Source organism: Genypterus blacodes, unplaced genomic scaffold (assembly GCF_046128005.1).
Source record: "Genypterus blacodes isolate CSIRO-AG114 ecotype Tasmania unplaced genomic scaffold, CSIRO-AGI_Gbla_v1 ptg000073l_1, whole genome shotgun sequence".
NCBI lineage: Eukaryota > Metazoa > Chordata > Actinopteri > Ophidiiformes > Ophidiidae > Genypterus > Genypterus blacodes.
Window position 1 is genome coordinate 5474426 of NW_027466883.1, and position 25518 is coordinate 5499943.

The 25518-nt window shown below is 43.9% G+C and overlaps 3 protein-coding genes across 4 annotated transcripts in view; 2 read left to right on the forward strand and 1 right to left on the reverse strand.

Annotated features, from left to right (window-relative positions):
- Positions 1-10: 10 nt before the first annotated feature.
- On the reverse strand, positions 11-9227 carry tonsl (tonsoku-like, DNA repair protein). Its single transcript, XM_076157278.1, has 28 exons — positions 8960-9227; positions 8783-8878; positions 8353-8495; positions 8077-8260; positions 7851-7980; positions 7592-7763; positions 7338-7452; positions 7071-7219; positions 6792-6944; positions 6473-6598; positions 6157-6355; positions 6013-6068; positions 5812-5901; positions 5645-5717; positions 5394-5557; positions 5189-5312; positions 4841-5076; positions 3707-4193; positions 3348-3562; positions 3135-3241; positions 2855-3011; positions 2681-2759; positions 2267-2574; positions 1689-1860; positions 1375-1550; positions 1218-1291; positions 905-1038; positions 11-766 (listed from the first exon to the last, which is right to left on the reverse strand). Exons 1-28 carry the CDS (start codon positions 8982-8984, stop codon positions 567-569), a joined length of 4344 nt encoding a protein of 1447 aa, XP_076013393.1. The 5' UTR covers positions 8985-9227; the 3' UTR covers positions 11-566.
- A 4573-nt stretch (positions 9228-13800) lies between these two features.
- On the forward strand, positions 13801-19728 carry LOC143006235 (gamma-aminobutyric acid receptor subunit rho-1-like). Its single transcript, XM_076157593.1, has 9 exons — positions 13801-13847; positions 13917-14023; positions 14841-14908; positions 15019-15242; positions 15454-15536; positions 16248-16388; positions 16812-16964; positions 17271-17467; positions 18735-19728. Exons 1-9 carry the CDS (start codon positions 13816-13818, stop codon positions 19035-19037), a joined length of 1308 nt encoding a protein of 435 aa, XP_076013708.1. The 5' UTR covers positions 13801-13815; the 3' UTR covers positions 19038-19728.
- Positions 19729-20844: 1116 nt separating this feature from the next.
- The window catches only part of pcnt (pericentrin), a 29641-nt gene continuing 24967 nt past the window's right edge, over positions 20845-25518 (forward strand). Inside the window, exons 1-5 of one of the 2 annotated variants that reach the window (XM_076157301.1) lie at positions 20845-21026; positions 21857-21886; positions 23759-23935; positions 24430-24600; positions 24973-25122. In XM_076157301.1, coding sequence (XP_076013416.1) covers positions 20979-21026; positions 21857-21886; positions 23759-23935; positions 24430-24600; positions 24973-25122 — 576 coding nt within the window. In that variant the 5' untranslated portion in view covers positions 20845-20978. The remainder of the gene's footprint in view (positions 21027-21856; positions 21887-23758; positions 23936-24429; positions 24601-24972; positions 25123-25518) is intronic. The other variant, XM_076157302.1, reaches the window with a different exon arrangement.

Below are 25518 nucleotides of genomic sequence, written 5' to 3' on the forward strand. Positions count from 1 at the left end.
ACTCACCCCTAAGTGTGCTTTACTTTACACTACATACATATAAGTTGGGTTATGACTCAGATTGGTTTAACCACAACTTTGCAAAACCTCCAACGTTTGCATCTCTCTCTTCGGTCATTAGGTCAAGGAGGTGAGACCGTTTGTAGCCACACCGACTAAACCCAACATCACCAACTACACACTACTAAGCATGAAGCACTACGCATACTTCAGTTGAATCATAGGATTTCAGCATTTGCGTAACCATAGCAACCATATGGAATCCTCCATCTGTATGGAATAAGTACAAACCTGCCACAGAAACACAAAAGCATCATCAGTCGCTTTAATTTTTTGTTTTAAATCAAGCTAGTACTTATAGGTGTAGACATAAATAAAGCATATAACACATAACACAATAAACTATAAACTGTACATTGGAGTGTTGTTTCCTCCCCTGTTTGAAAGTAAACAATCTCTGCTCATTCAACCAAATGTTCACGAGTAGCACCTTTATAACAGAGACAAAATTCTGTGCAATTACTAAAGGACAAATTCCACACAAAGAGGTTTGACTCCTCTCCTCCTCATGACGACCCGACGGCAGAAATCAGGCACTTGGTATTCCGGTCGAGGAAGTGTCCCCGTGTGGGATCGCGACCCCAGCTCTGCTTTAAGGCCTGCCGGTCCAGTTTGTTGAGCCCCTGGCAGCAGAGGCGGAGATCCCTGACCTGCTCTGACAAACCCTCCAGCCCTGTGCTGTCCCAGGGACCAGAGATTTGGCAACCTGAGGGCAAAGCGGCAAGCAGAAAGTCAAAACGCTTTAGTCTCTTAAAACTCATTTATAGGCATTTTTGATGAGCTTCTTTCTTTTCTTTTTCTCTTTTCAGCTGCCGTTTATGTCCGACACAAAGGCGACCTGTACCTTGAAGGTTTAGAAGGGTCAAAGGTCGCCGTGCCTCCCTGAGAGAGACTGTGATAGTGTGAAGCCCCGCTGAGGTAACAGACGGATTCGCGGACAGATCCAGACACACCAGCGTGGGACATAAGGGCAAACACCTGAGAGGACAGAGACACACACAGACACAAACAGCTGCAGAGGGCAATAAAGGGCGAGGAAACGCCGGAATAAAAACCTTTTCACTGCGATAATCGAAACATTGTACCTTATATCACAAATCATACACCATCTCTCACACACACACATGTCCCAGTGGACGGACAGACGCCACACACACCTGGCTAATGCGGCCACACTGTTGTCTGTGAGTCCATTTGCTGCCAGGCTCAGGTGGGTCAATGAACACTCATCCTACAAGGAAGAAACACACTCAAGTCAACCAATACACACACATCAGCTGCTCCAGATACTTTAACCGGTGTGTGTGTGTGTACCTGTGACAGCACTTTGGTGAGGTGTTCAAGTGCAGGAAAATCAGCGGGCCCACTGCGGACGGCAGACAGGTCGAGGTGTGTGAGACAGCGGAGCGGCAAAGTCTTCAGCACCAGCTCAAAGCCTGTGGAGCCGAGTGCATTATGGGATAGACGGACTGACTTCAGGTGTCCTGTGCCTGTGGGAGTACAGGAGGATGATCATTAGTAAACTATCAATCAAAACATGTAGACAAGTATCATTTTTTCAACTCTAGGCTATGATCGGAAACAGGAAACGCATGGCTTGAATCTGTGCCTCTTGTGACTCTTGCTACCTGTCAGGGCAGCAGCCAGCAGCAGGCGATGCTGCTGCAGGAAGCGAGCGGTGAGGCCACAGGCGTGCAGGGACAGCTTGGCTAACAGAGGACAGGAGGACAGCAGACAGGACAGAGACTCAGATACGCCGTCGCCCAGCGGGTTCATGCTGAGATCCAGTTCCTCCAGGCACTGTGGAGTAGGAAAGTGTGTGAGATAATTTTCTATTAGTTTCACAGCTTCACACAGTTGGAGGAATGGTTCAGTCATTCCATTTGTGTTTTTCGGTGCGTCTGTGTGACTCAGTGGAAAATGTAGGGTTGGGTTGGGAACTCTGGTGGGAAGTCGCACCCAAGGTGTCGATAAGCTGGAACTTAAGTTAAAAAGTGCAAAAATGAGAATAAGGGTGCAGAGAAGCAAGTATGATGCTTTGAAGGGGCTGTGGTCTCTTATATTTACTCTTATAAAGCCTTAAATGTGGAACAAATGTTGCAAAAGTGAAAAATTTTATTTTGACAGCAACACAAACGGGACTGGCTCATCCTCAAACGCACAAAGAATCAGCAACAATAATAAAAGTCGAGTCGACCAGCTTTACCGGAAACGCAGGATGACTCTGTCCCTTTAAGGCGTTCGCAGCCTTCTCCAGCCCCTGGCCCGTGATGTGATTGGCCGAAATGTCCAGCAGGCGAAGCCGAGGCATCGTCACGGTTGTGGCGATAAGCTCGGGGAGAAGGTTGTCGCGGAGACGGTTGCCAGAAATTCGTAGCTCAGTCAAGCTGGCTTGTAGTTTGAGGGCACGGAGAAGAGGGCTGAGGGATGAAGGCGCCAAGCTGAGGCCGCACATGGACACGGAGGAACTCCCATCCTGCACCTCACACAGACGGGTCACACGCTTGTTCTCGTCTACGGGGGGGAGAGAGAGAATAACATGTCACTCTTCGTGTTTTATTATCAATAAGTGTGTGTCTCTGCGAGTGTGTGTGTGTGTGTCTGTGTGTGTGTTCCTCACCCACTGCCAGGCTGTGACAAGCTTTCTTGTAGCGCTCAGGGAGAGGAGGGAGATCCCAGGAGCAGACTTCAGCCAGAACCTGCAGCAAAACACACTGTTAACCTTAAGAATAAAACCCATCCGTCGTTCAAAAAGGTGTTGGGCCATGATGTCCGTCCTCAAACTGGCCCTCACCTCTTCGTTGGTGTGGAGCACATCCAGCAGCATGTCCTGTGGGGAGAGGAGAGCGCCCTCTTTCTGCAGGGAGAGGCGAGGCAGAAGGCCGCACTTCTGGTAGTAGCGCTGGGCCGCCTGCTCGCACAGCCACGACACCGTGCAGGAATCCGCCTTGCTGGAACAGAGCGACCCAGAACGACCCAGAACGACCCGTTACAAGCCTGAGTCATGACTACAATACACTAAACAATCCTGCTGTAGATAAAAGAAGAAGAAAATAAGGAGAAAACATGGAGACCTTTGTGGAACCGGAATGAGAAACACGTCGTCCTGAACTCTGACCCTCATTCTAATTGGTGGAGGCAACGGCGCGGGCATGGGAACAGCCAGTGTGTGAGCCGGAGCCTGAATCAAACAGAACAAACACCACCGTATTCACAACAGACCGGCTGAACCAATGGTTTTTCAGTTAAGAAACCCGGCTCGTGTTCGACTCCAGAGGTTCTCCCACCTGCACAGTGTGTATGTGCGGCGGTGGCGAAGGCGTGTCCGCTCTCAGGTCGTCCTCATCGGTGATGATGGGGCTGTGTGACCTGTTGACCTCTCGTCGGCCCAGCCTGACCATCCCAGGCATGTGAGTCATTTTGATCTGGTGAGGTTTGGACGAGCCGTTCTTTCTCAGAGAGAAGCTCCTGCTGGAAGAGGACGGAACTCCAGAGCCCGAACCTGAAAGATGAAGGTAAACACTGCCAAACAAATCTGGCTCCCATCTGGCTGTACGGTGTGTGTGTGTGTGTGTGTGTGTGTGTGTGTGTGTGTGTGTGTGTGTGTGTGTGTGTGTGTGTGTGTGTGTGTGTGTCTAGGCCTCACCTCGACCAAATGCGTCAGTGTGTCTGCTTTGACTTGTGGCTGTTGAAGATGAGGCCACGCCCCCCTCCCCTCTCATCCCATCGGGCTCCACGCGAATCCTCCTCTTCTTCTTCGGCTGCATATCTAGCAGCTCATCGTCCAGCCAATCATCTGCCAGATACTCCTCCTCGGGAACCAGAGCCGATTTGTGACCGGACGAAACCGCCGGCGTGCTGGAGAACTGAGGCTGCTGCGTCAGGCCGTGCAGTCGGGTTTTGGCGCTGCCTAAACCTCTGATGGCGCTGTGATACTCCTGCCCCGCAAAGACAGAAGCCACTCTGCCGTCCTTGGTGGTTTCCTGACCTGAGTTGGGGGCTGAGCTGGCTTCCTTGTTTGGCACAACTTCCTGTTGACTCGGGTCTGCTGGGAAACTGTTTCTCGGGCGGACCGGACGGAGAGGACTGACGGCACCATCAGAGTCGCCGTCATCTGAACCGCTGCTGTTATTCTATAAAAAACAACAATAAAGTGAATACCTAAACCAGAAACAGTAAACGTGAAGGACAAGTAAACAGAATAAGAAAGTAGAAGAAACAACTGAGTCTGTTCCCATCTTTGAAGTAGCTGGATTATATTCTGTGTTTACAGCCCGTAGCTCAGTTCGTACATGTTCTCAAATCAGAGCCTTGTAACTTAAAATAAAAGTAAATCGATGTTATTTTGGCCTGTGGGTTTTGTCTTACACGCTGTGACGCATTTATAAAGCTGAGCAGGGAAATCAATACAACCGCCCTGCAGGGAGGGAGGGGGGGGCATGAAGGAGCTGAGCCCACATGCTGGCCGGATGCTGGAGTCACGACACGCAGCGGCAGAGGCAGAGCAAGCACCAGCAGAGAGAAGAATGAACTCTGGGTCTGGATCGTGTATTGGAAAACACTCAAAAAGTTGCCGACAAAAACAATCGGCCTGACCTCAACTTTCGATTTCCCCTCAAAAGTTGAAGTGTGAACTTTCGACCTCAGTAATTCCAGCATCGCTCACGTGCATAAAAAATATAAATCTGTACTAAAGTTCTCTGAAAGTTCTGCAACATCTTAATCAAGGCAATGGAATGTAAACCGCAGAGTCGTCATGAGCGCACAGAAGGTCATTTACCCCATAGAGAACAGCAGCTTCTGTCCCTCTGGCTCTGTGCCGCTGTGTTAAACCGTTACACTGCCACCTTTTGGGGCTGGCAGGGACTGCGTTCGCCTGGCTCCGCTGCCAATCACCTCTGGACGGCCGGCGCTCTCCAGTTGACTCCGACTCCAACGGTTCGGAGTTCTCGGCGTCAAACAACTGGCTATCCTGCAGGGCGTCAAAAGGCTTGGCTGGGGCCGGAGCGGCGGGCACTGTGGGGGAGAAAACAATGATGTGAGAGGAAGACGAGGAGGAGGACAGACGGCTGATGATTGACAAGGATTGACGTTGATTGTGTATGGGATGAGGATTTGAAGCTCTCACCGCCTCCTGCTAGAGCTTTCCTAAGCAATCTCTCTGTAGCCGCACACTCCTGTTTGGCGTCCTTGTCCAAGTCTCGGCTGTACGTCCTCTGCCAGTGCCTCAGGGTATCCGAGGCAGTCTCGCCCTAAAAGGACATGAGCGGTGAGAGAGCGACAACAGGCGACAAAAATACAGAGAAAAAGGTGCATTCTGTCAACACACACACCTTGGAATTGCACTGGGTGACGGAAGCCCCGCGTTCCATCAGGAGCCTCGCCACCGTGAAGTTGCCGCAAGCGAGGGCATCGTGGAGGGGAGTCACGCCCTCGCATAAGGGTCCGCCGGGGTCGTTGACGTTGGCGCCACGCTCCAGCAGCAAAGCCACGATGTCTGGATGGAACAGGAGAGAGAGAGAGAGAGAGTGAGGAGCGTTCTTGTTTTGGTGCTTTCCAACACAATCTAAAAGTGGTTATTTACCATAGTGACCATGGTTACAGGCCTCATGCAGGGGGGTCCAGCCACAGTAGTCCCTGGGGTTAATCGGGTGACCCTGGGATAGATTAGGAGATGATCAAACATACTGGGGAAAAATGAGATTGAGATTATCCAGCTTCCAAACTCCATTTTAAGCTCTTATCTCTCACCTGTTCCACCAGATAAAGGACCTGCTTCAGGTTTCCATCTATGCACGCTCTGTGGAGAGACGTCTCACCCTTCTCATTCCTCTTATTCCACTAAAGGATGAAGGTGGAGAAAGGAGGGACAGGAGACATCAAACAGAGAAGGTGTAGTGTGCAATGCAAAGATCTCTTTCTCCGTCAATAAGAACCTGACTTCCTCCTCACCCTTCCTGCTTTCCTCCTCCCTGACACCATCTTGTCATATCCCTCGAAATCATCATCTGAAAAGCACGAGGAGACGATCACGTAAGCGGTTCAATTTCACCTCTAACGTGTTCCTGACTGGTTAAGATGATTCCCGCAGCTTACCGGAGTCTGACAGTGCGATGTCACTGTCCTCCAGAGGTTCACTGTTGTCCATCTCCTCCTCTTCGTCCTCCTCGCCCTCGCTGCCATCTGCGCTCCAGCCCTCTGAGGTGCACAGCTCTCGCAGCCTGGCCTCGGTGTCGTCCACGTTTGGCGACCCGTTCCGTCTCTGGGCGGCCAGCCAAAGCCTCAGCACGCGCTTCTATAGCAGGAGGGACAGGAAGTAACCAACTATACTAAAATGTGTGTGTGTATGCTGAAGAAACCCTTTATTCTAAACGGATTCACTCCATCCATTCTCATGTGAATGCCACCTCACCTGCAGCCTGGTCTGCTCGGCACTCTGGGCGCAACCCAAGGCCGCACTGTAGCCGTCGTCCACATCCTCGAACGCACCTCCGCTCTCCTCCTGAGCTGCTGCGATGTTCAGCCACGTGCTACATTCCTGATCCAGACACATAAAGGAGATCAATTTCAAATGATGGACAGTGAAGGGAAATTTTATAAGGTCTGAAAGCTGAAAAATTATGTATTAAAACTCGTGGAACTCATTTAAAATAAGCTCAGAGTTGGTTAAATTCAATAATTCTGTATTTAAAGTACCCGCAAGTGTAATTGTGGGTGGGATCCGTGCTTACCTCAGCCGGGCTCCCCTGTCTGAGGAGCAGCTCCTGTCTGTAGTGCTCCACTGCCTTGCTGTGCTGCCTGAGGTCAGTGTGTGTGGCAGCCAGGGACACGTGGATGACAGCCAGCTCTCTGCCAGGCTTACCCAATGCCACCGCTCCTGTTAGCTGCTCGACATCAACCAGAAATACAACTTCATCATCAAATTCTAGTGTCAAGACAAAACTCACAAAACTGTAAAACACAATGGATCAAACAAAAGGAGATGTGAGGTTTGTGTTTATGTTTCTTACCTGAGTTTGATAGGAATCCAGAGCTTTGCCGTAGCAGCCGACCTTACAGTAAAGGTCACCCAGCCTCTCCGCCAGCTGCACGGCCTCATGGGAGCTTCGGCCTTTACCCAAATCCTCCCCCGCATCTTCAAGTTTACAGCCCTGGTCCGCTGTGACATTAAAGTAAGGAAAAAGGCAAATATCCAATCAGCCGTTCGGAAAAAATTTAATAACTAATCAAATCAAAGTAATGGACAGGACTGAGTGGAGACAATTTAGCTTTTTTACCGTATCTAAAAGCTTTCTTCACTGCTTGTTTGTCCAGTGGCTGTTGGGATCCCAATACGAGAGCCTGCTTCAGGGAGCGTCTCGCTGCTACAAAGTCACCCAGAGACAGCTGCACCTGTGGACAGGAACCATAGAAACACATCAACGCTTATGCAAAATTACACGTTAAAAATGCTAGGATAGAAGATGACACATGTGCCTGAGTAAACGTTTGCAGCCGGCCTGTTATTCCGACATCTTACTGGAGTTCTTACCTTACCAATACAGTTGAAGCACTCGCTCTCACTGAATTTGTCTTTGATCTTCCTGGCGCACTCCTTAGCTTGTTCCAAGCAACGCACAGCATTGGAACGCTGCCCGTTACGGAAGAAGATGTTGCCCAGATTGAAGTTTGCGCGGTACAGATCCTCCAGCAGCTGGCCCTTCCTGAAGCAACAAGGAGATCAAATGATTAACAACACAGGAAGATGCAACCATGAAGGTCCTCAGCCTGTCTGTGGAGAATGTTCTTACTCTGCTATGAAGACACTGCGTCGGATGAACTCGCTGCATAGTTTGGACTCCCCAAGATGATCGCAAACCAGACCCAGATTGAGGAAGAGCCGTGCCTTCATCTCACTGATCTCTCTTTGGGACACGGTGCCTGGAGTACAGAGACAGAAATGAGGAGTTAGAGCAAAGCAGCCTTATCTAAGAGAGGCAAACACCCTGGGGATCACTGAAAGGCAAACATACACACCTTCAAGTCGGTCATCCACAATGGCGAGGCTCTTTCTAAAGGCGTCCTCTGCTTGCTTTAAACTGTTCCTCGACTGATCTGATTCGTAACGGAAAAGGAAAGTTCGACCAATAGTGGCCAGCGCCCTTTGCTCCTCAGCATGGTCTCGAACGGAACGAGCTAGATCCAGATGACATCGCTGGTGCTGGAGAAGGGATGAGAAAGAGACAATGGTGTAAGTAAGGAGGAAGAGGAGGGGATTTGGAAAGATGGAAAGATGGAGGGAAATGATCTCACTTTCAAAGCAGCTTCGATGTTTCCCATCTCGGCGTAACACTCTCCTATCTTACGATGTGCCACAGCGCGTCCGATCACATCGTTCAGCCCCTCAGAGAGAGACAACTCCTGCTGGTGCTCCTGAATGGCCGCCTCATAGTCACCTGAGAAGCAAGACGACCAGACGGGCAACAATAAACTTGCAACCGCAACCCCTGATGTGTGTGATCTTGAGCAATGGAACCTTTAATCAAGCTCAAAAGGTTATGTGTACATAGTTTGATATCTTGTTAGAAATGATCCTTCATCTATTTATATATTACATCATCTGGGAAATATTCCTGAGCCTGAAACAGATCTGATCTAAGTTTATATCACGTTCTTAAATGTGTATTAATTATGATAAATGCTTTCCTCAGTCTAATATCATAACAGATTTACGTAATTTTACCGTTTCTGGACAGCAGCTCTCCCAGCTGATTGCAGATGTTCGCCTCCTCTCTGATGTTGTTGCTGTTCTGAGCTTTGCCTTTTGCTTTCTGCAGCTCTGTTGAGGCGGAATCACACACACGTAAGTCTAAACTGAGGACAGTTGACATCATCGCCATCTAAGATTGTGTGAACTTACGTTTTATCTCCCGCGCGAAGCTCATCTTGGAAGAGTTGAGTCTGCTAGCAACGACTGACAAACTAGTGCGCGAGGCTAGGAGAGCGCTAACCGGAAAAGCATGAATAAATACAAAAAAATAACAAACCCGATCACTCTATGTTCATTATTGTTTGTCTTTTAATGCGTCAGGTGGCATCTATGAATACGATCGCTGAAACAATACTTAGTCAAACCGCATGAAAGTTAGCGTCTGACGAATTTACAAAGCCGCGCCAGTACCACTTCAACCAATGACAACAGTGAAATGAGAACATACTTCGCCCTGATGTTAGACTTACAGGGATACCTATCGATTGATATTCGTTTAAATCTCGTCTCACTCGCAGGGATTTGGCATGTCCCACACCCAAGCATGCCTCCTAATATTATTCCTCTAATATCAACTCCACGTAACACATTCGATTGGTCAAGACATGAAGTGCAGTATTACAGTGCGGCGGCAAGAAGCACCAGACAGGCTAAACTCAGGACGGTAATACCCACTAGAGGGCAGCGCTTTTTTTTCTTTTCTTTTCTTTTTTAAAAACTTTATTCACGACAAAATTTTGTTTTGCAAATGTTAAATGAGCGTAATTACACTGGGAGGGAAATAATAAAATTGGTTTAGTCTTCAAACTTAAATAAATTACTGTCAATATTTAGCTTTAATCTTCCCAGCACTTTTCTCTGCTTTGCTTCACTAAAATAGATTTCAAAACGCAGCACAGTGAGTCAATTTATCACTGTGCAATAATGAATAAATTAGCCTATGAATCATTGGTATTAGCATAATAAAGATGTCCTTCACCAGACAGTTTGTGATCTCTGCCTGGTCGTTGATACGTTGCATGGTTAAGTACTTTCACAGTTTTGAAGATGATATGGAAAAAAATCTAGACAAAATTCAATGTCAAATCAAAGTTTACTTGCTTTACTTATGTTGCCGCATATCACAAACACAATGGGTGAAAGGGCTTCACACAACAAAGGTTCACGACCCCAAAGCTCTCCATGGAAAAAGGGAATAAACCTAAATGTATGTCTAAATGTATATATCGTTTTATTGCTGCTGCTGATCTGGGAAGCAACTTTAAGTTTGAGAAAAGGCACTTTAAACAAATAAATAGCAGCAGTGGCATTATTGTTATTATATGGGTCCACATGTGTCAAGAGAGGTTAAGGGGGAATTGCTCTGTTTGTGTAATATGTCATGTTAAATTCTGTAAGTTTCTGTGTGTGTGTGAGAGAGAGAGAGTGTGTGTGTGCCTGTGTGTTCCTGTGTGTGTGTGTGTGTCTATGTAGTGTACTTTATGAAACATCTATGAAGATTCCAAACTCCTATCTCCCCCGAGGAAAAAAAACACAAAAACACAACCACAGCAGGAAACCAAGAAAACAAATGAACAATCATTGTCAGACATTATCATCCCACATTCTCCCACGCCAGATAAAGAGACTGACAGCCCCCTTTCTGCATCTCTCAAACCACTGACCTCACAAATGAGCACGCTGCATCATTATGAGAATTGGTGTTTCTGGGCGGTGCAGAGAGGAGTAGAGCGCATCAGAGCACAGCGTATCTGAGCACAGCAGAGCACAGAGAGGCAGGCACATCCGCTGCTGCAGGGATCAAATCTGTACCATCTGACGTTCAAGGATTTATGGGTTTAGTCAAAATTGCTTTTCCCACTGTGGAGATTAAGCACCGTAGGATGTTTTCCACTCTGCTGTAGAATAACTGAGAGTAGCTGCTGTTGTTGCTTGGCTGTGTGTGTATGTGTGTGAGTGTGTGTGTGTGTGTGTGTTCTCCCTCTCATCAGCACCGATGCTGAAGAGGGAAATATCTCAGGAAGGAACGCCGCTCACCGCCGGAGAGGGGAGAAGATTTTGACTGACAGGAGCGGTGTGTCCTCTGGGGAATGTGAACCATGCAGGTGGATGCTGTTCTTGTGCTGTTCTGTGTTTGGCTCCTGGGTGCAGATGGGAAAATAATCCAGTTGAGGGGTCACAAACTGGAGACCTACAAACAAAGCAGGTAATGTCACAGATAAACATTAGTATGTACTTCTTTATCATTACGGTCTTTACTGACAGATCCATAAACTTACCTTTTATTAGGGTTTTTATTCATGTTTTTCTATCTGAATTACAGATTTATACAGATTGGAGAGCAGAGAGAGGGAAACCTAAATCCCCACATCTATTTATGTACTACTGGGGAATTTTGTGTTCTCTGGTCTCTCAACAAATGTTTTGCCCCCGGCAACAGTTGCAGCGAATGTTATTTTCAAGTGATTATCTAGGCCAATTGCTTTGCTGTTAATGCATAATTGGATTTATATGGTTGTTGTAGGACTAAGTGGGACTCCTCGATTCTTTAAATGATTTGTTAAATTGGCCGTGGATGGAAGAAGTCACCAAGATGGAGATAATTTGATCGTGAATTAGAATATTATTTTTAGTTTTGAATTTAATTTAATTTGACTTGACATAATGATCACATAGGAATGGAGTCACACTTACACCGCAATTAAGGCAAAAGTCTCACAAGTTGTGCATGAGAAACAACCTCTTAATTGCATCTGCCAAAATGGTTTAATATTTGTATTTGAAAAGCAAAATGGTGTTCATTTAATTAGCAAAAACACATCTATCCTCCATCATGAGAGCACCCATGAGAGCAATATGAGGTCTATGAGTAATCAACACCTCCTCAAAATGGAATATCTGCTGGGGGGTGACGTCATCTGACACAGAAAGAAGTATGAAAAATATTGATTTTCACAAAAAGCCTCAAATAACGGACTCCTTTTTCTTGTGACATCGAACAGAAAACGCTGTCATGAATGTCAGCACAGGGCACAACTGTAGCTTGCAGTCCTAAGTTTGGAGTGTCTTTACATTAATCTCTGGAGAGGATAAGGTTTATCATGCTCAGCTCTGTGAGGTTATACTGCTATCAGCCATGAGTGATTTGCATCTGCTTGTCCTTAGACACTGTATCACTTTCACGCTCTAGCAGCAGGTTCTTATAGATGGGAGGAGACGTCAAACTGAAATCTGCCATCTGCTCCTTATTAGAGATCCAGTCATTTGGATCAAATATATGAGTGTGTTTGACTAAATGTGTCAGAGATGTCAGATGGTATTCAAATGACAATTGTGTTAAACTCTGCAGGGTTAAAGATGTCTCTCCAGATCAAAGCAATTCACCATGAAATCACAGTAATTTAAAGTTATTATCTCAACCCTAAGGTGATTAAGACGATCAGAATCTGAATCGTCTGGGGAAAATCTGCCTAAGACAGAAAGCTTCAAAGCCGCACTATAATCTCAGTGAGCCTCAGTATACATAGTGTTACTTCAAATCCAATATCTAGAACCTATATCTCATCTGTAACTTAAATATGCTTCAATATAGTGTCTTTCCCCTGTGTTCAAATCTGTGCAGTACATTCAGTCTCTCAACTAGTTCAAAGTCCTGTGTCTGCTGAGGCTCACACAGAGTGAATACAAATCCACTGCTGCTGTGATTCCTCTTCAGAGAGGAGAAAATTCCACTTACTTATGCAAGAAGTCTAACTGTTTCTCTGTGCCTTTTATGATTCCTCTCCTCTCCTCCCAGTGAAAAATTGACAATGTATCTTGAAGCCGTTTACCTGTGGGAGTTCACATCATATTGCTTTTTTTCCCATTTGGTGCCTTCTGAAGGAGGAATTGAGGGAAAAGAGGATTTGTGTGAAGGGAACAGGGAGATATTGTTCTTTGTTGAGGTGTGATTGTAATAATAGCTTTAATTCAAGGCTGTGGTTTTCAAGCACATTGTTGAGAATCCATTCAAGGTGTGAAAGGTAATTCAGTCATTACTACATGCTGAAGAAATCATGTTATCATGCATATTCCTTTATTTGTCATATTGTTGTGCTTGTTTTCACTCTTCTACTGGCTTTGGTGGTGAACGCATTAAGTAAAACAGCAAATCTAAAGCAACACTATCACGAGCGCATACATTAACGCGTCCGGGATGACCTCTGCAGGAATCTAGCCCATTAACCCTAATGCTATCCCTGCAGCCATCCGTGCAGGCCCAACACTGGCCTGCTGAGCTCCAACAGAGGCATGCCACAGAGGAGCACAGACATGCAGGGAGTCACAGGCAGGCAGGCAGGGGATTGGAGGCATTTCTGCCAAGAGGATTAGGAACCAGCTGCTGATGGACAGACAGGAGTAGCAGCTATTGCCCGTCAGAACACAGCAGCAGGAGCCCAATGGGGAAAAAAACAAACTCTTTCTGCTTTATCGTTTTGCTTTTGTCATGTTGATGTTTTCTTGTTTTTTTGTCAAATCCCCCCCCGCCCCCCTCCCTTCCTTTCCTGTGTGGTATTTCCTAAATGCACGATTGTCACAGGGATTTGTCCCTGTCTGTCACATCATGTTCAACTCTAATAATCCATTTTGGAGGGTTTGGAAGTTGTGTTTTTCACTGCCATTTGGCCTGGAAATGTTGCAGAGAAGAAATGATGCATATACAGATGTTACTGTCTCCAAAACTCACACCAGGGACGGACTGAGCTGCCTCCTAACTGGACATGATAAGGAATTACCATTTGTGCGATTTGTTATAAAAATTACTTTAATGGTATTCTTATCTAAAAAAAAGAAAAAAGCCCTAAACAAAGCATATAAAAAGGAAAATACATTTTAAAAGTGAATAAACCAGATCAAAAAACTTATTGTAGAACATACAAAGTTAAAGTAATATTCTTGTTTCTTTATTTGTATTTATTCCTTTATCATTTATGTGAATGATCAGGTCCCGAAGAGAAACCCCCAGTATGGATGGAGCAGGAGGTCACAAGCCTGGAAGGTGAGTTTCATATTTATTCCTATATTAAATTCATTTCTATTTGACATTAAATTGTTCTCCCTTCTGCAGTCCAATTTACAAAAGAAGTCCAGACATGACAAAATCGCCGATGACAAAGTCGGAGCAGCTCCTCAGAATAGACGACCACGATTTCACCATGAGACCGGCATTTGGAGGTGAGAACACAAACGATTTGCTATTTATTTCAGTTATTTGTCTGTTTTTGGTATCATTCCCAACCTCCAGCCTGTACATGCTGAGTTCATATCAGGTCGAAGATTTCATGGTTAGTCATCCAGCCAGATCATGCCTGCTCAGGGGTTCTGTGGTCTGGGGCAAAGAGTCCTGTAAGTTAAGCTCTTGGAAACATTAATGACTCCGTCCTTGCAAGCTCTGCCCGAGTTCCTAATTTTAGCAATCAGAGCTCAGCTCTTTACATCAGGAGTGTTAATACAGTGTTTTTGCTTTGTTGTATATTAGAGGGATTTGATGTCAGCTTTTTGGACTGTAGGATTATAAAAGATAAAAGAATCCAAGCTTTTGTTTTTATTGTGGTAGAAGGTAGTAATGGAATATGAATTGTTTTTTTTGTTATTGCTCCTCATCATTTTTAGCCATTTTTCTGACCACATTTAATCACAAGGCAGTCCGTTACGTAAAATACAACAATGCCTCTTCCAGCATGTTATGACAAAATTAGATTTTACAGAGTTTGGTTTTGATGTGCATATCAGCTGGAAGTAGAGCGGATAGCACTCATTCATCCACCGCTGCACCAACTGTGATCATTACTGTGACCTAATTGTATTTGTGTACTGTTGGAGGATGATGCACAGTAAAAAGGCTGAAATAGGTCAAAAGACGGATCCCAGCCACAATGGCACAATCGTGGCACAAGCAGATTCCCAAACAAAAGGTTGAAGATAGAGTACAGGAACTGTAGCACAGCAACAGACTGAACAGAATTTATGACCTTCATTTGTGGACTTTCAGGTCCTCCAATTCCAGTTGGAGTTGATGTTCAGGTTGAAAGTCTGGACACCATTTCTGAGGTGGACATGGTGAGACTCTAATTACTGATATTTGACTAATAAGTTTCTGATGCAGTTCAGAAGAAAGATACATTCTATATGTACAAGATACAGTACTGTAGTTTCTTCTTCTTGTGCAGGATTTTACTATGACGCTGTATCTGCGTCACTATTGGAAGGACGAGCGACTGTCATTCCCAAGCACTAACAACCAGAGTATGACCTTCGACAGCCGCCTGGTAAAGAAGATTTGGGTTCCTGACATGTTTTTTGTGCACTCCAAGCGTTCTTTCATCCACGATACAACCACTGACAACGTGATGCTGAGGGTTTATCCTGACGGCAACGTGCTTTACAGTCTCAGGTAATACAATAGGCCTGAATTTGTCATTTTCTTTTCTTTGATGATCAGCATGATATGAAGCATCTTGATGGAAAATTAGGGAGAAAGGAATCAATAAACTCCAGTAAATTGAAAAACAAATAAGACAGTTCTTTGGTTTTGGTCATATAATAAAGTAATGTAATTGCAGTTTGAGGTTGATGTGGAGTGTCACTGCTATTTTCCCCTGCAGAGTTACTGTCACCGCCATGTGCAACATGGACCTCAGCCGCTTCCCTCTGGACACCCAAACCTGTTCGCTGGAGATAGAGAGCTGTGAGTGCATATCATTCAGTGAATAAAACCGTGTTAATTTAATCATGGCAGTATATGGTAGTAATATGGCAGTGTCACTCACTTTGGCTCCACCATCCAACCCTGCATTAAAGGTGAACTTTAATAAAGATATTCTTGGCCGTCACAGGTTGTTACGTAGTGTTTATGGTGACTGGATGTTTGGTCTCATCAGCTCAAATTTTCCCCTTAACCACAAATGTGATCAAATATTTGGATAAACTAATAAGAATTTGTCCATTATGCCACATTTTAATTTCACACATTCACACACACATTCATGCTCAGAAGAACAAAACCATTTTCTGTCTCAGACACTCAGACACTGAGTTTTCCCTCACTGTGAAATTTTGGAAAAATTGATGTTTCAAGATCTATTGTGTGGATTGCTGTGTGTTTTTCAGAGCGATTTGGTATTTCCATGGCAACACACAATTGATTATAGTCAACTTAAGACTTTTCCTTGAGAGCCACGTTGCCAGAGGACAAACCTTTTTTTAGCTCCACCACTTGTAAGGTTGTAGGAGAGAGATGTATGCATTGAGTATGCGTATGACCTCCAAGTAGTAGGGGAGTTAATGTTCTTAGTTATGCCTCTTCTGTCACACATTATGTACCCATTAAAGTACAGCATTTTAAAATGTGTCCCAATTCCACTTGATACACATATTGCCACATCTTGCCCCCCTGCAGATGCTTATACAGACGACGACCTGATGCTGTACTGGAAGAAAGGAAATGAATCCCTGGACACAGATGACAGAATATCTCTGTCTCAGTTCCTCATCCAGAAGTTTCACACCACGACTAAACTTGCTTTCTACAGCAGCACAGGTAATCCACAACACAAACACTTTTCATCTTCCACAGTAGACTGAGATCGTGATAAAATAAAGTCTAGCTCATAAAGAAAAAAATTGCCACACTGAATCTCATTTCACTTTATAGACCTTTACCAAACTGAAACTTCGTCTCATGAAATTGGGTTACGCATTAATATTTCATTCTTACTCTATAATGAACAGACTCACACCACTGCCAAACACGTGTGCTGCAATTCCTCTGTGAAAGCCCTGCAGCTTTCCAGTAACATCAAGTCTGACTTTCCAGCTCACAGGAGCAACCTGGGGCATAAATTGGATTTTGTGCTCTATATTTCCCTGCCAAAATAACCAGGAACCAGCTCAATACACATTTGATGGGGTTTTGTAAGTATATCAGCTGCTAACATATGACACTCACATTTCTCCTTCCTAGGCTGGTACAATCGTTTGTACATCCATTTCACCCTCCGGCGCCACATCTTCTTCTTCTTGCTGCAGACCTACTTCCCCGCTACTTTGATGGTCATGCTGTCGTGGGTTTCCTTCTGGATAGATCGCAGGGCCGTGCCTGCCCGGGTCCCCTTAGGTAGTTCACATCCTCTGCTCATGGTTTGGCCTGAAATCCAGCACTATCATGTGTTTATGTGTGAGAGGGGATGAAGTGTAGAGGGGGAGCTGGAGGGGCGTAGCGTGAAGGGATGTGTGTTAGGGTCATAATGTCAGACAACGTCTTGGAGCAAGATCAAACAAGTCATCAGAGTAAATCAGTCCTACATAAACAGGATATTCCTTGTTCGTTCTGTTACTTTCTTTCACGTAACACTTAATTGCATTTGTCCATGGCAGTGATCCAGCAGATGTGGTGACAAATCTGTTTGTCTTTCCTGTCCAGGCATCACCACAGTGCTGACCATGTCCACCATCATCACTGGGGTTAACGCCTCCATGCCCCGGGTCTCCTACATCAAGGCGGTGGACATTTACCTCTGGGTCAGTTTTGTCTTTGTCTTTCTGTCCGTGATAGAGTATGCGGCGGTCAACTACCTCTCCACTGTGCAGGAGAGGAAAGAGAGGAAGCTGAGGGAGAGAGTAAGTGGGATTTTGTGTGATTTGATGTCAGATTGAAATGAAACTCTCAGTTTCAAATCAATGTTTTGATTTCTTACAGTTAATATGTTGCGTATTATTGGCTATACAGTTTGACTTCACTTACTTTCAACCTAATAAATAAGTAAATAAAACAACAAGTGTGTAGGCAATAGCTATTTACAAATTAAGACATTGCATAATTTTTCCCATAATGTCTTATTTTTAATCTAACGTTTTAAAAGTAAGCAGAGCTTTTTTCTTTCCTGCTGTGCAATGACCTAACATTGATCTTCTTCCAACAAGCAGTTAACATTTGTCATACCAACAGGCTGACTCACACAGGTCACTGACATCGCCTCAGTCTTTAAACAAGTAGAATAAAAAGGCAGCTAGTGAGGCAGCTAGTTTCATAATGAATACAGCCTCATCAGGCAGTTCACACGACCTTTTGTTCCTTCTTGGATGCTGTTTCAGATCAAGTACACATTTCGCCAGGAGCTAATATGATTTATAAAGCCTTTAAACTAGAGTGAAGCAGTTTCTCTCCTTAAAATATAATTAGCTACTGATGATAATAAATGCAATTATAGCATAACAAGTACTGATTATCAGTCAAGAGAGATTTGAATAGAAGCACTGATAGATCTCTTATTTTTAAACTGTTAGAAACCAGTGTTAAACATGAATCCAGGTTTCTACTCAGTAATTTTAAATCGGCTCACTCTATGCGGCAAATTATTTCTGTGAGTTGGGCTCATGTGCTGTTTCTGCTGTTTCTCATCTGCCAAATGCTGTGGCATATGGAGCCAAATTGCCCACATACCCTCAGGGAGATTTCGTGCACAAACATCTTGCAAACATTTCACGCCAACTTCATTTACAGGTCCAGAGGGTAGAGATTGAAATGTTGAAAATTTGGCACACGAATGTATTCATATTCATCCATGAAAGGTTTCCAGCACCCTTCTCTTGAGGTTGATATTACATGGTTATGATTCACAAAGAATCTGAGGTCATAGTTAAGTAATCGGTGGCTAACTCATCACCAAATTACATTGAGGGCAGTTTAGTTTGATCACATCACCAACCGCCAACCATATTACATCATAGCAACATCATTTGAAGTTATAGTATATTGTAGTAATTACACTTCACCTACACTACACCAAATCTAGCTGTAGGCAATTTCAACACAGCCATTTTGCTGTTTGAATGTAAAGTCTCATTATTCATATGTAAACTTGTCTTCTTTACCTCATGTGCTTAGCTGCCGTGTACATGTGGCATTGGCAACCCAGACGAGATGATGATCGACCCACAAATCACAGGCTATGGGTCCATGGATATCAACAACACAGGAAATTATGGGATGCCAGAGACGGATGGTCACCAGGAGCGAATGCTGGCCCAGGTGGCGCTGAATGACCCACAGATCGCAAGCCAAGTGAAGGCAGCCAGAGGCTACGTGAACATTTGGATAGACACCCATGCCATAGACAAGTACTCGCGAGTCGTCTTTCCTGGAGCATACGTCCTCTTTAATATCATCTACTGGTCCATCTATTTGTAAGCACAGATGCATGAGTGCATCATCTGTGAGAGCCCATCCATGATGAGACTCAAATATGGGGAATGAGAGCGGATGTTATTCACTGAGGATGCAGAGACAGAGAAACTGCCCATAAAAAGCATGGGGAAACATTTGCCTTTTCGACTCAGCCACTTACTTCTGATCTGTTTAATAGTTTTCAGGACTGTCATCATCACTGATTGTACCGATCCATCAATGTTTTTCATGCTGTATGACGCTGTTGCTGGGAAGACGTGGATATTGTTGTTGCCTCTTATGTTCTAATTGCACAGACAAGTGGACCGAAACGTGGACTAATGTGCTGTGCAGCTCAGTTCAGCTATACGTTCAGTTCTTGATGCAGTCATTCTCAACCCATGTTTGTATTAATGCTCAGCCGTCTCTGACTAGATTGAACAGCGATGCTGAACGCTAACATATACAAATCTTGAACATTGCCAGGGATCAAAAGATCTGCATATGAACTCATTTTCACAGTCCATGGACAATCTATGAATTTCAAAGACTGAGCTTCATCTTTGAGGTCCTTGCTTTCTTTTGCAGCATGCTTGTATAGTTAAGTAGATGTTCAATTTTCTTGTGTATCGATGGAATCATTTTGCTGTGAAGCTACTTTTAATTTGTTAAGGCAAAATAAAAATGAAGAACAACGCAATCCATTAACACAAATGAAAATTATTAAGTAAAGATAACACACGGAATACAGTATATCCTTTTTAATGTCCATGTTTCTTTTTTTTATACGACTGAAACAATTGTTTGGTGTTGTGAGGCTTTGAGGTTTACTATGACCTTTTAGTTTCTAGTTTTCTTTAGTCTTTCTTTTTCTCTATGACTGTATACTTTTGCTTAGGCAAAGGTTGTACACAAAAATACATTTTGGTGGTTTATGGCTCTACGTAATGACCAAATATATACAGCAGGTGTTCAACTCTGAAAAAACGTTATATGTGGGAAGATGTTTAATAAATGTGATGTTTTCTTAAAATGTCATTTGTTTATTTGAACTGACAACATAATCATGTTGTGCTATATTCAATTCTTAGTTTGGTAACTTCAGTTCGGCCTTATTGAACTGCCAAATTCATATTTTTCTGTGGACATGAATTAAAAGCTGTGACTTGTGTCATTTTTACTATTTCAGTGCAGCAACATTTGCGCAGGCATAATTGTGTTGCTTTGAAATGTTTTCCTTGAGTATTTTTTAATTGCAAACTTACCAGTCGCACACCTACAGTTTCTTAAATATTGATAACACTGATCCGATCAAGTCTAGGTTAAAATACACAAAACCATAATTGTCCCGTTTGATTTTAGATAATAACTTTGGACATTTCAATGATACAGTCGAATAACTGCCAACTGCTAACCCTAACTGGCCTTTATGTCGTTGGCTATTTCATCCAAACAGTCTTATAACTACATTTATAACATTTTAACTAATCTATCCAGTTTTGTCAGACTAGTTTAAACTTCCCCCGCTGCTTGTGGCGCGCTTCCCTTAAGTGGCGGTCTCTGTACTGTATTTATGTTTTAGTCTCCATTCGTTGATCAAAACAGCTGTCAATCTAAGTTTTGCCTTTGAAAACAGCCATTTCATTGGTCAAAGCGAAGGTAGTTTTCAGCCATTCATGAAGTAGGAGGGCGTTACTTTGTCATGGAGGAATATATGTAGTAAGGAGAGATCCTATTGGCTAGAAATGTGACAGGCGGTAAGATTATTGGTCTGTTCGTTCAGGCGAACGCGATAAGGGCGGAGTTGAAATGGCTTGGCGGCCATATTGAATGTTATCTGTTGACAGTTGTGTCTAAAGTAACCCACAGATTTTTGTTTTCACTTATGCTCAAACTCTGCCGCATTTGTTTAAAAAAATTAGGGCTGCCGTCCTAAAGATTTAATGGTTTTATCTTAAGCAAGACATGGATGAAGATGAACGGCAGAGGAAACTAGAGGCCGGAAGAGCGAAGGTTTGTTGCTAACATTGACCGGGCTAGTACGCAGTTAGCTAACTCTTTTGTGAAGCCTGTTTAGTGTTTGTGTTCGTTTATTGTCCGGTTTGTTTTACGTTGCTTGGTTCCCGGTTGCCCGCTTGAACTCGATGAAACTTTATACATGAAACGCATGATCCATGTGCCGTGGTAGGTCATGTTGCGCGTAGCTGACAGTAATACGGATTTAACTTCCAATGAACTGCATTAGCTACTACAAGCTCTACAAGCAAGGCTTATGTCCAGTAGAGGCAGGGAAGATGCGAGCAGGAGCTAAAATGATTGAATAAGACGTTTATAGATGAAGGAAATCAGATTTACTCTTAATTAAAATGTTCCCTGTGAGCTACGAGCACAATGTTTTTTTGGAAGTTATTAGTTTCTTTTGGTGTAGTTATCAATAAAAACTAACTCCAGCTCCTGTTGAGAACCGAATCGGGGGGGAAAAGCCTTTTGCTCCCCAAAATATAGGTGCATTTTTACTTACCACCATTACGAATACAGAAAAACATAAATGGTCTAACAAAAGCGGAACATTTAGTTTGAAATCCTAAATTTAGTGTTTAGTTGTGTTCAGGGCTTCTACGAGTAATCAACCGATTGTTACAAAAACAGCTCACAACTTTTTAACGGTTGGTCAGACAAAATTAAGACATAATCTCTGGGATTTGTCAGGTATTTGACATTGTATAGACAAAGCCTGGAGCAAAACATTGTTAGAGCACATTGAGACTGTCAGTGTTTCCTCATATGCTTTATGCTTACTTAGAAAATAACTCCACTGATATTCCTGATATTCCCTGTGACAGAAATCTTCAAACATGTCACACAGCCAGTCGGTAAGTAGAATAACTGGTGACTGGCAGAGAAGGTTGAGTTTGTTATGGTTATGTGGGTTTGTGGACTGTTCCCGTGTGATTTCTGCCTCTTTTGTGTTTCTCTTGGGAAGTAAATTGGGCCTTTCTCCACTGCTTTTCTTAACTGTGAAATCATCCCTGCCAAATAAGAAAATCAAAGTTTACACTTCATAAATCAATGGCTCACACTTCAGATTATAAATTCAGTCTTTGCTGTCAAATATGACTGCATGCATTGCATCACATTGTTGTGCTGTCTGTAGGCCATCAGGTGGTGCAATGAGCCCATGAGGTTTGGAAAGGCTGAATACAGAACGCTTGCGTCTCACTTGGATGGTGTTGCTATGGTGATTTGCGCTGTCAGTCGTCTTTGCTGCGTTTGGTACAATAAAAAGCTCTGATTTTTCCACAATGAATGAATGAATGAATTGGATGGATGTACAGCCTCAAAAAGATCGACCACCGTACACATAGCAGCTTGTCCCTGTTTTGATGTCGGCATTGTTAGACTAACAATGTCAGTGTTCAGTATCGTGTCCAGTTAGATGTGATGTGGCCCCTGTAAGCTCTCGTGCTCTGGTTATTCATACTCGCAGCACTGCAGAAGTGGCCTTGGGCTAAGCATAGCTCATCAGGCTGGTGTGCTTTGTGGCAGGCAGAGGCAGTGATCAGAGTGTTGTAAAGGCAGGGAGGGTGGGGTTTCAGATGGTAATGAATAAGAAAACTGATGTAAGATGGTGATGATGTGATAGAGCTGAGGGCAGTGAACGATTTCAAACCAATCGTGGACATGGTTTTAAGAGTAGGAGAGGGTAGAGAGCACTGTCATAAAGTGCACACATCCAGACACCTTGTTTTCATGCACATGTATGTGACTCATCGCACAGAGCAACAAGTGAATCTCCCGGGGCCATGTGATCTCAAATTGAATTGCACGTACACACGTTTTGATGCTGCTCGCCACGCACAAAGCTCTGCCTCCTCCTCCTCCTCTCAGTGTGAATGCATCTCCCTGTCTCCACCCTCTTCCTTTAGTCTAGACACTTGTCATCTTCCATCCAGAGTTTGTGGATCCAACTGATCTGTAGACTGGCAGGGAATTTTAGGAAGAGGAAATGGAGATCGACATCTTAATAGTACAGCAGCTGCTTTGATGAGGCAGCGCGAGAAGATGTCGGTGATTGACTGAGTAACTGAGAGCTTCATGAACTGACATAAGCTGATTTAAGCTGCTTACAGAACAGAACTGACTGAGAGAAATGGTCTTGGCTAGATTTTTGTAACAATTCCAGCAAAGTGTTTTTTTCTTCTTCTTCTGTGGCTTGTCTAGAGATGTTGGTTTTTAAAAAGCCGTGAGCTGTATTTGACGCATCCACAGGCCAAAATGCAGTGACTGATATGGACTTTTTTCTTGTTTTCTTTATGGTCTGCTGAGAGGTTGAGTGCCAGCAGGAAAATAGTTTTCCCTATGGTCTTGAAACTGCCTTTCTGGAGAATAGGAAAGATTTGACCATTTTGTCTCCGAGTTTGAACTTGCCGCCTGTTTTGGCTTTTGGATTTCTTGCTTCATTGGGCGCTGTCCTTTTGCTCTAACTCATCTGAATAATCTTCATTCTTCAGCACATTGGGGGAAATCATAATCATACGCATATGTGCAAGTATGGTTATGGCTATTGATTTGAGAATGATTTTTTTTGATTATCTCTTTTTCCCATTCCTCTATTGAGAAGATGAAGCTTGGCCATTGGTGCCATCTCGCCAGGGGTCCCTGAGCTTCACCATGCTGATGGTTTGGTGGTGCTCGGCGGTCCTGACCTACGTGTCCATTTACCTCTCGCTGTCCTTCCTACGCAGCTTGCTAGCTTCCGACAGAAGCGCGCGAAAAGTGACGGTGCGGGGGCGGCGAAAAAGACGCAGAAGAGGAAGGGCCAGGCTGACTCTCAGAATGACCGCTCGACGCAAGATCGCAGCATAGGACCAGACCTCCCATCAACCAGTGACGCGAACGTGAACGGCAAGACCAACCATGAGGTACATCACTGAATTCAATACCGTTTATCATCAATTATGTCGTAAGAAAAAGCATTTGTTTTCAATGAACCCCATGGTCTTCTGCCTTAATTGAAGTCATTTGTCATTTTCACATGACGCACATTATTGCGTAATAGGTGTATTAGTATTTGGGTGTGTTCATTATTCAGGGGTCACAGTAGTGGACCTGTATGTTTTAATTTGTCCATTCACTATGCCTTAACAAGAGGTCCCTCCCCCCGGCTCTGCAATCATACATTAGAGAAATAGGTCAGTAACCATCAGTTTTCCTGTAGGGCATGTTGTCATAGCAACTTGACAAGGATTATCTATGGCTCCATTTTCTCGCTGTTTTAAACCCATTTTCTCCATGTTTTAAAGTGAAGGTTCACCCACATCATTACAATACATGCACACGACAAATGTATGCCCGGAGATTTTGCTGACCACACAAATGTGATTTAAATTTTGGCAAATCTGGATTTAACTTTCAGGGCGCTCAAAAGACCAGGGCAACAAAGGTCCAGGAGAAGCAGCAGCAACAACAACAACAACAACAGAAGAATACCCCAGCCCAGCCCTCCAGTCCACAGCATAGCCTGTCCCCTGTGAAAGAGTTTGCAGAAGAAGATCTAGTGGCACTGACTGGCAAAGAGCAGCTAAAGGTATACATACGTTTTCAGAGAGGAAAGATAAGATTCTTGTTATGGCATTGCTGTGTGAATTAGTGTTCCTCGGGGTGTCTGCTTGCTGCACTGATCTTTAAATGTAGCACAGTTCATCAACAATGTACTGTATATCCAGAGTTAAATTTACTGTCCATCTGTCGCTTTCATCACAATGTTATTGGCAACACAACTCTCAATCTGCAAAAAGTTTGCTCATATTTCTTCTGTTTTCAGTTTTATTCTGTTTTTTTGTGTTCGTCCGTGGCCTCTCTTACTTGATATGATGGCCCTGTTCCTTTTTTCAGCATGATATAATCCAGTCTTATCACTGTTTGTCTCAAACTGATCCAGCCTCTATAACATTTACAGCAATTACAGCAGGCTGTGGAGAAACGTAATGAGATCATTGCCAGGCTTAGCTCCAACTTACAGGAAGCCCATGCCAGTAGAGACCAGTTCCAGCTGGAGGCACAGTCCCTTACTGGTCAGATTCAGGCCCTGCAGAGACAGCTCCAGCAGGTATATTCACCCATATGCCACTCGGCTAAGTCACTGACATCATCAGCTTTGGTGTAGCCAGAAACACTAGAATATATCAGAAAGACCTTTTTAATCATTATATTGATATATAGAACAATGAGAGTATTGGTAACTAAAGCAAGCTGATTTAGGTGAGACTTTTGAATCATTAGAACATCAGGTTTGTACTGGTGATGTTTGTTTTGGAATTTAGAATATGGTGTTCCCAGACAGGAGAGAGAGGATTTGTTAACCTATTCCCTGTTTGAGAGTTTTAAATAATTTAAACTCTAGAAATGGAGTGTATTGGAAGGAAAGACACATTTTGAATATCTTCCCTTGATACCAGAGAGGAATATCTTATGCTCATCAACTGAATGGAAAGTCAACTTAATC